Source organism: Chenopodium album, chromosome 27 (genome assembly GCF_948465745.1).
Source record: "Chenopodium album chromosome 27, dcCheAlbu1.1, whole genome shotgun sequence".
Taxonomy (NCBI): domain Eukaryota; kingdom Viridiplantae; phylum Streptophyta; class Magnoliopsida; order Caryophyllales; family Amaranthaceae; genus Chenopodium; species Chenopodium album.
The window spans coordinates 31,515,943-31,528,729 of NC_137860.1; the positions used below are offsets into that span (position 1 = coordinate 31,515,943).

Consider the following 12,787-nt stretch of genomic DNA (forward strand, 5'->3'; position numbering starts at 1 on the left):
ATAATTACGTGAAATACAATATTAATTATAATTCTTTGTATGACACTTATATTATAACACAAAAATGTGTGTAGAATGTTTTATTTTATAATTCGTATTAATTATGTAAGATTGTTTATTTGAGATACGGAGATTAGGTGGATCTTGGGTGGGGATTAGGTGGGTCTTTGGTGGGGATAAGGTGGGGATGGATATCCAAGTGGGGGGTGGGGCGGGGATGGTTTTGGAGTTATACCCGGTGGGGCGGGGATGGGGATGAAAATTGGACCCGCCGGGGGATGGGGATGGGGATGGGGATGAAAATATTAGGTGGGGATGGGGGGGATGGGAAGGCCAACATCCGCCCCGCCCCGCCCCGCCCCATTGACATCCTTGCGTATAATCAATTGCTCAATTTGCATAGGATAAATAAATAAAGTGTCGGCTTATTTGATAAGTTTTTATAGGGTCTAGACTTAAAAAGAAAAAAAAAGTTTTCTAAGGGTATGTTTTATTCACCTTATTCTCACATGTTTTAGGTGTAATAAGTTCAATTCAAACAAAAATAAGTTCTGATAAAGATTACCCAAGTGCAAATTACAACTAATATAAGTTTTAATAAGTTTATATAAGTGAAAATCAGGTGAATATGAACACACTCCAAATTAGAGTTATAGTTCGATACCTATCAAGTGAGGATGTTTGGGCCTTATGAGGTATGAACTTCATAGAGATAATCATTGGCCCGTCCGATTTGGATCGATTTTGAGTCAGATTGAGGGATAAAAAAACAATCCATCAAGTCGGGCCAGGTCAATCTCTTATATTGAGAAATTGATGAAGAATCTTAAACTGGCGAATGATTGTGAAGATTCTAGCTTTATGTGGCAATTTAAAAAGTATGTGTGTGGATGATGTATCCACACACTTCTTTCACCTTCATACATCACCTATAAATAATGGTATTGGACATCATTTAGTAATATGTATCAACCCTACATATCCTCCAATACTCCCACACCATACACTCTATGAGTGTCCATTTATACATATCATGCTCGTCGTTCATGGGTTTATTTTTTTTATGATTTTTCCTACGTTAGATATTGTGTGGTCTGTTTTCGTTATTACTTGTTTTATCTTATGTTCTTAAATACTTGGAAACAAAAAAAACTTGACAAGTCGCAAGATTTCACATGAATATGTTTTGATGTACTAATACTTATCTAATTATCTTCACAGTATTATATTACACAAATTTTATAATCTCTAAATATTTCAAATATGATAATTAATTAGAAATTGAAGGAATATACGAGTTTCTTCCCATAACTATTAAACAACATGAAACAATCTATTAAGGTAGTGACTTTGCCATGCCTAGTTCCTTCTTAGTTTTATTGCGTATATGAGCTATATGCAACCTCTAGAATTACAAATAAACATTAAGTATAAACTTAGAATTTATTACGAAAAATATATTTTAACTGATGTAATTAAGGCTTGTTGATTCAATATATTTTATTTTTCTTACCTTAAGGGCAACATATAATAGTTTCCTATTTGATTCTAATTAACAATATCTTATCCAATATACGAAATAAATAACTTTGATTCTATAGCATCTTCTCTAATTTTACCTATTTGATTCTAGAGCATCTTCTCTAATTTTACTTATACTATTATTACATCTCATATAAAACCACACGCTTAGGTAAAATCAGGTAAGATACATAATTCATGACAACCTCATCCCACAAAGAAGGCAATAAAATCAATAAAATGTCAAACACTTTTGGTAAAATGTCAATATAGATAGAAATTTCCCTACACACACCTAACAATTTAATTAAAAATAAAATTAATAAAATTATTAATTTTAGCAACAAAATCCAAAATTCAAAAATCAAAAAACACCCAAAAAAAGGATTATATAAAAAGTTAGAGAGAGAAAAAAAAGTTGTAAATTTTTGAAGATAAACCATTAACTCACCCACCTATCCCGCCCTTGAATTAGCCTTTCTTTTAGTGTTCTTTCTCCTCTTCTTTTTTTTCCCCAACTCCTACCCACCTTCTTTTTCTCTCTCTTCTTTCTCTCTAAAATTATTTCTAACTCTCTTCTTCTTTCTTCCAACCCACAATTTTCATTTTCATTTTCATTCATTCACAAGGTATATAAATTAAATTAATTCAGTTAATTAATTATATACGTTGTTATTATTTGAATATGTATATGTTGGGGAACAATTAATTTTACGAAACGCCCTTTAATTTGGGTCATAATTTAAATTAATTAATGAATTGACAACAAAAACGTTTAATTTTTATGTTTAATTTTGTGGGTTTTTGTTTAATTTTTCAGGGGTATAATTACAAAAATTTTGTGTGGTATAAAATGGAGTGCATGGAAGCCAGAGCGCTAAAATCGAGCTTTTCGTCGGAATTGGCCATGAAAACGAACAACCCACAAAGTTTTTTCGACGATATTTGGTGCGTCGCAGGTTTACCAAGCGACGATTTCTCAATTGACGAATTTTTTGACCTTCCTAACGAAGAAAATGTTGATGGGTCGTCGCTTTTGGAGGAGGAAGAAGAAAAAGACTCTTCCTCTTTTTCTCTCTCCTCCCATGACCCTGTTGATGATTCCAACGATAATTCCACCAACTTTTCACCGGACCTCGCTATTCCGGTAAGGGCACTTTCGTCATTTCACATCCTCCGTTATTTTCCTTGTCCTAAACTTTATTTTGGTTTAAAGGGGGTAAAGTATTTTTTTAGGGTGAAATTGGAATTACATGTTATGTTTTTTGGGGGTAAAATTGAAATTTAAAGTTTTAATTTGTGTTAATTATCATTGAAAATTGTGTAGGTGGATGATGTGCAAGAACTTGAATTATGGTCACATTTGATGGACGATTCAATCCCTGAGCCAACACTTGCATGTCCGAATCCAATTTTAGACGCGCAAAAAACCAAAACCGGGTTCAATTTCGTGAACCGTGTTGAACCGGTGAGTAAACCGGTGTTTTATAGAATCTCGTGCATACCTAACCCATCGGCGGTTCCGGTGAAACCAAGGAGCAAACGGTCAAGGACAACCGGGAACCGGAGTTGGGTGTTTAATTCACCCCCAAAAACCGATTCATCATCGTCGTCTTCGCCTACATCTTCGCCGGTGTCAACACTGTTTTTTCCACCACCGGTTCAGGACATGGGCGTGCTTTTCAACTTTGGAAAGCCACCCATGAAAAAACCGAAGAAGAAACCGGCCGTGAATTCATCGGCCGGTGAAAATCCTCCGGTTCAGAGGAGGTGTAGTCATTGTCAAGTTACGAAAACCCCCCAATGGAGGGCCGGTCCAAATGGTCCTAAAACGTTATGTAATGCTTGTGGAGTTCGGTTCAAGTCGGGTCGATTGTTTCCGGAGTATAGACCGGCTTGTAGCCCGACTTTTTCGAGTGAGGTTCATTCTAATAGCCACCGTAAGGTGTTAGAGATGAGGAAGAAAAAGGAGTCGACCGAGTCGATCACCGGTTTAGCTCAGACGATTTTGAGTAGTTAGAGAGGAAAATTATGAACCGGGTTCGTGATCATTGGTTTATATATTAACCCGGTTTAATTTGTACAATTTTGGTGGTGGTTGGCTTTGGTAGGCAGGTTAGTTGTAACAGATTTTAGGGGGGCAGTTAAATTTTAGTATTTCTAGTTTTTTTTTTTTTTTTGTAGCAGTAATATTTTTGCTTAGTTTGATCAAATTTGTTGTAGTTTCAATTAAACTAGTTACTCCTATATTTAATTTTAGTTTCTTAGGTTTAATTTGATTTATAGTGAGGTTGAATTTTTTTTAACCTAACTTTTAGTGGAGTATTTGTAGTACTCCTTTTTATATATATATATGAAATACTTTTATTTAGACTTTAAATTTAATTTTTTTCAAGTGTAATTTTAGGCGCCTTTAAGAATTTGGTCACTTCAAAAATCAAAACTTTTTTTTTTTTTTTTTTTTGAAGCAACAAAAATCAAAACTTTATGTTATACGAAGTGGAGTAAATTCATAGTGTAGTCCTTGTAGAAGTTTGAAATAAATTTAGTGGTGGTGGTGCAACATTATTATTGTGCTCATGCTAATTTATGACTTTGAGTGCCCACTACGGGCGCCATGCCCCACGTGTCATTCTTCAATTATGTATGATGTGATTTATCTACTTAGATTTTTTATTTTTATTTTTATTTTTATGTTTAAAAATTATTTATTTACTCAAAGAGGGTATTAAACGAGATATTTGTCCTATAACAATCAAGACACTAGTATGATTGTACGGATTTAACTTGAGAGTGTGATAAAGAATACACTCCCCTTAAGATGAATGGTTCAACCAAGAAATATGTCCCATGCCATGATCCCTTAGACTATTGGCTAAACTTTTGAGGTCACAAATTCGAAGCTTACTCACTATGTAGGTAGGCGCGGCAATAGGCCATTATGGATTTATGATTTATAGAAAATGTAACGTCTACATTGACAATTCTAACCGAAAGGATTAGTAGGATAAGCTTACAAGTTATGTCAAAACTTCCATGTGCAATTCCCAAATTTTCAGTTCAAAGGGAGGCATATAGATGTTGACATGTTTATTTCAAATTTGTGTAACAAAATCATAATTTTTTCTAAAAGAAACATCTTTCAAAAAATTAAAACTCCATTTTGTTTAAAGTTCTTAAGCTACACAAATAATATTAAATAAACGTCACAAATTTATAACGTGTCAAGAAATAGACAAATATAGATAGAATTTAGAAAATCATGGCCGCCAAAAAGACCATGTCAAACTATTGAAATTTGGTATTATATGATAAAGACATACATGATACAATGATAGATTGGGAGTAGCACTAAAAATAATACTTTAGGTTATAATTTAAATATTTAAATTTCAAAGAAGTTAAGAGTTAAAGGACTTTTAAGTGAGAGTGAGAGTGTTTCATGCAATGAAATTTCCGTGAAATTGCTTAGAAATAAAAGGGGAGTGGAAAATCATGTGAGCTTTGTTTTTATGCATAATACATGCCATATTTTAGAAGAAAAAGTATACAAATATGGTAATAATTTGGTACTACTGTTGTTATATTTTCCGTTATTAAAATTTCTTCGTATTTAAATCTTTTTATGAGATGATTGCCGTTTAAAGATAAAATCGAAAAATCGAAGAAATTTAAGAGATAGAGGGATTATTATTGCTCGAAGTATTATTGTACTCGTATAATATATAGTTGGGGTAAAGTTTACGCAAAGTTAAAAATTTGTTATAGTGGGAAGGAATTAAAGAGGAAAATAAATGTGGGTGCAAACGAATGAAAACGTTTGCCTTTGCTTACAGCTGAGGCAAGGTTGTTAACATTTGTCAGAATCATGACGGCTTTGTTTGCTCTTAAAGATTTTTTTTATTATAATTATCATTAAAATTATTATTATTGTTATTACTGTATTTCTTTTTGGATTGGATTTTTAGCTTTATTTTTTTTTTTCTTTGCCTTTTATGATCAAAGATTGCTGATTACTTCTTCTGTATATTATCTTAGTTTTAAGTTTAAAGTATTTGAGACTATAGTGAGGACTGAGCTACTGAGGTGGCTCCAAAATCCAAAGTTAGGTCACTTGTTTATTGACTAACTTCTTTTGTTGTATAATTAATGTTTCTTAACCTTTTGTCTTTGTTTATTTGTAATGTTAATGATCTTAGAGTGTATTATGCTTCGTATTAGTTTTAAATGACCTTCACTTATCTGAACTTACATTAATTTATTTAAGTTTACTGATTAAAAGCCTGTTCACATTTACTTAATTTCAGTTCAGTTCAGCTCCTAATTTCTCTCTATCATAAATATTCATTTCAGCTCAGTTAAGCTCCAATTAGTTCAGTTCAACTCAATTTAGTAAATGTGAACAGGTCCTAACTAGTCCTATATTCATCTAAGCTCATTATAATTGTGAATTGAACTTTATTTTTTCAAATAAAAATTTATATCCACTTTTGAATTGGATTTGTATAGCTTTTATAATAGTAGTCAGGACTAAACTTATTTAAATTATTTTCAAACTTAATTAAAAGTTTAGTCTTTAAAGTAACTTACTTTAAATATATGGACTTTTAGTAGCCATAAAAAACCTTGAAATAAGGTATGGTAAGAACTGCAATGCTTAGCTCAAATGGCTAAGGTGTAATTTTTTTTTAAAAAAAGGATAAATGTTAGTTTAACCTCGGCAAAAAGATACTGGTATTGATTTATATGTTTTTAGTTCTAATTTAAGGTTACATGATCATGGATCATATTGAATAGCATCTCTCAATCTCTCACAAACCAATCAAGTCTATCTTTATCGGTTAGATCGACTGGAATGAGTACGTGTAAAGGAAAAACTAAAGATAAGGGAATCTCAACTCCCGAAATTTGTTCTTATGAATTTTAATTTAAGTTATAGAGGCAAACTCTTACTATTAGGCCAAAACTTGTTCGATAAAATATATTAGCTTGTAATCTTGTATTGAAAAAGGTAGGGATGCTACAATGTACAAACAAACAAAAAATTAGAAACAAATCATGATTTGGTTAATGACCAATCATTAAGTTTTTTGATTTCATTTTTTAATGAGGTTGTACCTTGTACCACATGTACTATGGCCGTAGTTTGAAACTTTACAAATAAGAAAGAAAGATATACCACTACTATATTACTTAATGAGTAAATGATAGCTTAAAATAAGATAAAATCAATTTATATTTCTTTTTACAAGAAGATATGAAAAATCACTAATTATTAACACTATTATATTGTAATGATACTCACCTAATCGTAACGTTGAAATTTTATAAATTTTATTACCATTTCTTACACGATTTCACTCATATCAAATGGCTACTATTGTGTTAATAGGTAAATTAGTCAAGATTTTTTGTTCAATTTTATTCTAAAATTTTATCACTAAAACTTGAAAGTTATAAAAGAGATTTACTTTTGCATTGTAATTTGATTTTAAAGGATGCGAGCATAATACTAAGACCCTGTTTGATTCACCTTATTTTTGCTGAACTGAAATTATTTTTATTGAACTGAACTTATTTTTACTGAACTGAACTTAATTTTACTGAACTGAAATTATTTTTACTGAAATTAAATTATTTTTACTGAACTGAAATTATTTTTACTGATTTTCTTTTATAATTCTTCTTTAAGAAAACTGAATTTTACTGAACTGTACTTATTTTTACCGAACTGAAATTATTCTTACTGAACTGAAATTAATTTTACTGAACTGAACTTATTTTTACTGAACTGAAATTATTTTTACTTAATATTATTTTTTTAAGGTGAAAAGAACAGGGTCTAACGCCTAAGGCCCCATTCTCTTCACCTTAATTTTGTTGAACTGAAATTATTTTTACTGAACTGAAATTATTTTTACTGAACTGAACATAATTTTACTGAATTGGACTTATTTTTACTGAACTGAAATTATTTTTACTTAATATTATTTTTTTTTAAGATGAAGAGAATAGGGCCTAATCCTAACATTTCTATTTCTTCTTTATGTCTTTACTACTTCGTAAATTTTGCTGATTAATTATTGTTCTTCAAACGACTTTAACTCCTTGTATACTTAGTAAGTCAGTAACACATAATAATAAAAGACTTTCTCTTTGTTACATGTAGCTTGCTCTATTTTTTTTAAAAAAAACTTTTGCAAGTAGTAAACATAAAAAATCTTGGGTAAAAGTACTATGTACTTCCTTTATCGTTAATTGGTTTTGATTAAAACTTTGAGTACAACATGTACAAACTTTATTCATTAAATTAGTTATATAGTCAAAAGATTTTATTTAAATTTAGAAAAAGGATGTGAAGTGAAGAAAAAGAAATGAAGGAAACCAAACTTTTTTGTTTTTCTTTCATTTTGTTTGGTTAATTGTAAATGAAGAAATTTAAACATTCCTTTGTTTGTTTAATTGAATTTGTGTAAGAATGAGAGGGAAAACGTCAAATTCGTGATAATTGCTTTCTTTTCGTACAAATTAAAATATCCTCATAAAAGGATAATTAGGTGATAAGAATGGTGAAGGTTCAATAAAAATCTTTGTCACTTAATTAGTTCTATTATCTTTTAAAAGCATATACTTTTTCACAATCTTCCAAAATCTCAATGCTTGTCTCTCATCGAATCCCGCTTAAAATTACAATCAAGATTATTCAAAAATTGAATTCATTCTTAAAAGAAAATTAGTGCACTCTACAAAAGTTTTAGCTATAGTGAATAAACCTAGTCATTCAACCTTGTAAAATAAGAGAGTATATTATATATACCCGGTCATTCGGATGCACAGTGTGTTTAGGGTAAAAATTCCCAAAATACGTGGCCCAATCTCATAGCGACACGTGGCCCAATTAATGGGCGACACGTGGCCCTATGAGAGTAAGACACGTGTCCCACTAATACGGGGACATTTGTCAGCCACGCAAGGAACCCTAAAGTGCCACAAAATGGCAAGGAGGAAAGGGGCTTCTGATGATGTCAGGCCCAAATCCCGAGAGAAAACATGAAAGCCGCAAAACGGCGCCCCTGATGACACGTGGCGACCTCTGATTGCGCAGCCAATCACGTCCCACGATTTTAGGGTAATAACCCTAAAAGGGCACATGCTCCCACCCCTATAAATACCCCAATCATTTATGATGGGAGGGGTGGAATTTAGGTGACATAAATACAAGAGCATTAAAAAACGCTCCAACTTCTCTCTACTTTCTCTCTCTAGCTTTTCCGTTTTCCGATCTCTAACTTGATCGTCGGAGGCGAATATTCCGATCACCGGAATATTCGTTGTTTTGCAGGTGTCCAAGTCCTTTGCCAGCAGAGCGCGACCAGTATCCTAGGGATTCACAAAATACCCCGAAACATTTGGCGCCGTCTGTGGGGATACTCGTCCGTTATGGCAATAGACGGTCAGACACCTAATCTTGGACCTCGTCCAGGCGAGGACGGATATGTAGAGGACATATGTACTACCATACACTCAAGTAATCCTTTGACCGCCTCATTTGAAGAGGCCGAACAACCTACCCCCGCTGCCTTAATGGCCGAGCTGACTAAGCTCCGCAAGGAGTTAGCGGCTGTCCAGCAAAAGGGCGGAGGAAGTACTTCTAAGAAAGCCAACAAGACCAATGCAACTGATGCAGGCAATACCCCATTCCGTCGTCCGCACGGAAGGTCTCCCCGAGTCCCACGGACCAATCTCTCTGGCCTATTGGCGAAAACACAGTCGGCTGGGGGGAGGGGCAGACAGCCAAGAAGAGTGGAGGCTGAGCCGTCCCAGCGTTTTAAGGATGCAAGGGATTACATTCGGCACAAGCAAAAGGAGAGGGCCGCATACTCGGACACGGCCTCTACCCCAACCATGCCAGATGAAGCCTCCAACCCATCTCTCTCCCAATACACCAACACGGCCGTTTCCAGCCATACTGTTACCCCCCGTCTGATTCAGCCATTGCAATATCAGCCTCCTCAAGTTCCCAATGGAGTGGTACAGCCAACTCCACAAGGCTTTGGTCAGTATGGGCCGTATGGCCAGATGCTAGGCCAGGCACCCTATTTGGCTGGAACGTCCGCTCAGCCTCAGCCAATTGATTGGCAGATGCGTTTGTTGAATTTGGGTGATAAGCCGCCTCCGTTTTCGCAAGACATATTAGCTTCCCCTCAACCTGCAAAAGTGAAAAGTGTGCTAGTAGGTGCCTATGATGGTACGGGCAATCCAGAAGAGCATGTTACCTCGTACAGGAACTTGATGTACTTGCAAAGTGTAGATGATGCTACTTGGTGCAGATGCTTCCCGGCCACTCTAAAAGGAGTAGCTCAGGACTGGTTTAACAGCCTCCCGGCCGGATGTATCAATTGTTTCACAACCCTCAGTTTGTTGTTTGTGGGAAATTTCTCATACAACATCCCACCAAGAAAGACAAGTCTCAATTTGGCTACAATTGTCCAAGGAAAGAATGAAGGACTACGTTCGTACGTCCAAAGATTTAACCAAGAAAAAGCCCAAATTCATAATCTTCCGGACGAAATGGCCTATTCAGAATTTCTCCGGGGATTAAGGCATAATGGTTTTAAGTTTGATTTGGTAAGAAAAAAGATTCGGTCATACGCAGGCGTATTGCGGGAAGCCGAAGCCTATATTGAGGCTGCGGACTTTTGTTCGCTCACCAAATCTGAACAGCCGGCCAAGGGGGCTGAGAAGAAGCAACCTTCTCAGCAAGACTCGGCCGGCCGAAAAAGAGAAGGAAACAAAAGAAAAGAAATTTGGGTAGCTGATGACAAGCAACCCAAGTCAAAAAAGAGCAAGACGTACGAGCCTCAGTATGAGTTCAACAAGGATGGCTACTCCATTTTGATGGAGATAAAAGACAAGTTTGAGTTTGAGAAGCCTCAACCTTTGAGAGGTTCAGCCCAGTACAGAAACAAAAACAAGTATTGTCATTACCACAAGGATGTGGGTCATGATACGAACGAGTGTATCAATCTGAAGAGGTTGTTGGATAGGTTGGCCGACAAGGGTCTGCTGAAACCCTATGTTACCAAGTCCAAATTCACATTCAAACGGACAGACAACACGTCCGAGAAAAAGCAACAAAATGAGAAGAATGACAAGGAAGATGATGGGAATAGCACTGATTCAGGCTTTGTGGCCGTCATATCAGGAGGCTTTGCTTCAGGCGGCCCTACCATGAAAGGAATCAAGCAGGACGCCCGAAACCTTTCCAATGTGATGCAAACGGATGTTGTAAAGGCCGAGCCCTTTCCTGAAGTAATCATAAGTGAGGCTGACCGGGGAGAGGTCAGAGCTTTACATAATGATCCCATGGTCTTTATAATGAAAATAGCAAATCTGAAAGTGGGCCGCATATTGATTGATACTGGTAGTTCGGCTGATATCATAAGTCTTTCGGCCCTGAGAAATTTAAGTTTCCCGGAAGATGCTCTCCAGGACATAACTCACCCCCTGGTAGGATTTGGGGGGAATATCATCCATCCTGTTGGACGAATAGACCTTCCTGTCCGTTTTGGACAGAAGGGTGAAGGGAGAGACATGGTCGTCCGTTTCCTTGTTGTAAAAGAGTTGACTGGGTACAACGTGATTCTTGGCCGCCCTACTCTTAACGCAGCCAAGGCGGTCATAGTGCCTCATCTAATGCTGCTGAAGTTTGAAAGGTCAGACGGAAAAATTGGAACAATTCAAGGGAGCCAGAAGATGGCCAAGGAATGTAATCAGTTGGCCGTGAAGCCAACGGCACGCGGCCCAAAACTGGCCGAAGTTAAAGAAGAAGGAACCTCACTCCCAGCATACCAGGTCGGCCAGAAGCGTAAGGCGACCAGGGCAGAAGAAGCCTAGCAATTAATGACTGTCGGCCGGCCAGAAGAGTTGAGGCCCCAGCCGGCCGGCAGCCACCAGGATATAGTGCTTGACTCCAACTACCCAGAACGGACAGTCAGTGTCGGCACTATAGCCTTGGGAATGCTTGGGGATGAGTTGGTTCAGCTGTTGAGGGATTTCAAGGATGTGTTTGCATTTGAAGTTGATGAAATGCCGGGAATAAGCCCTGACCTGGCCGTGCACAAGCTGGCCGTGAATCCATTAATGAAACCCGTCCGTCAGAAAAAGAGAAATCACGGAGAAGAGAGGAATCAGGCGGCCGCAGCAGAAGTGAAGAAACTGCTGGACGCCGGTTTCATTCGGCAATGCTTTTACCCAGATTGGGTGGCTAATGTAGTTCTTGTGAAAAAGCCGAATGGAACATGGAGGATGTGCGTAGACTATACGGACTTGAACAAGGCGTGTCCAAAGGATAGCTTCCCCTTGCCTAAGATCGACCGATTGGTTGACTCTACGGCCGGACACGCCCTTATGAGCTTCATGGACGCATACTCCGGATTCCATCAGATTCCTTTGTGGGAAGAAGATCAAGAGAAAACAGCGTTTGTGACCGAGCAGGGGTTGTACTGCTACAAGGTTATGCCGTTCGGCCTCAAGAACGCCCCTGCTACATTTCAGAGGCTCGTGAATACGGTCTTTAGAGACCAGCTCGGCCGGAACATGGAGGCGTACATTGACGACATGATTGTCAAGTCAAAGGAGCCGGCCGACCATCTCAAAGATTTACGAGAAACGTTCACCGAACTCAGGCGGCATAAGATGATGCTAAACCCAAAAAAGTGTGTGTTTGGTGTTGAGTCCGGCAAGTTTCTCGGATTTTTGATTGATCAACGAGGAATTGAGGCCAACCCTGAAAAAATTCAAGCCGTCCTTGACATGAAGTCTCCAAGAACAATTAAGGAAGTGCAAAGACTGACCGGCTGTTTAGCAGCCCTTGGGAGATTTTTGTCAAGGTCAGGGGATAAGTGCCGTTACTTTTTTCAAACTATCAAGAAGAAAGCCATGTTCGAGTGGACAGAGGAGGCCGAGGAAGCATTCGTACAACTGAAAAATCACTTGCATACATTGCCTCGCCTCGTCAGTCCACTCAAGAATGAGAAGTTGTACATCTATCTTGCTATCTCCGAACACTCTCTAAGTGCCGTCCTCCTTGCTGAAAGGGACGGCCACCAGGCTCCGGTATACTTTGTAAGTCATGTGCTCCATAATGCCGAGTTGAAGTATCCTCCAGTTGAGAAATTCGGCCTTGCCTTGTATATGGCGTCTAAAAAGCTGCGGCCCTACTTTTTAGCCCACTCAATTGTGGTCTATACAGACCAACCTTTGA

The 12,787-nt window shown here is 37.0% G+C and overlaps 1 protein-coding gene across 1 annotated transcript; it reads left to right on the forward strand.

The window, feature by feature from the left end:
- The first annotated feature begins 1,964 nt into the window (after positions 1-1,964).
- Positions 1,965-3,901, forward strand: LOC145619454 (GATA transcription factor 7-like). The gene is made up of 3 exons (XM_081674144.1): positions 1,965-2,150; positions 2,342-2,668; positions 2,849-3,901. The coding sequence occupies exons 2-3, from the start codon at positions 2,375-2,377 to the stop codon at positions 3,539-3,541; spliced, it is 987 nt and encodes a 328-aa protein (XP_081530270.1). The 5' UTR covers positions 1,965-2,150; positions 2,342-2,374; the 3' UTR covers positions 3,542-3,901.
- The last annotated feature ends 8,886 nt before the right edge of the window (positions 3,902-12,787 follow it).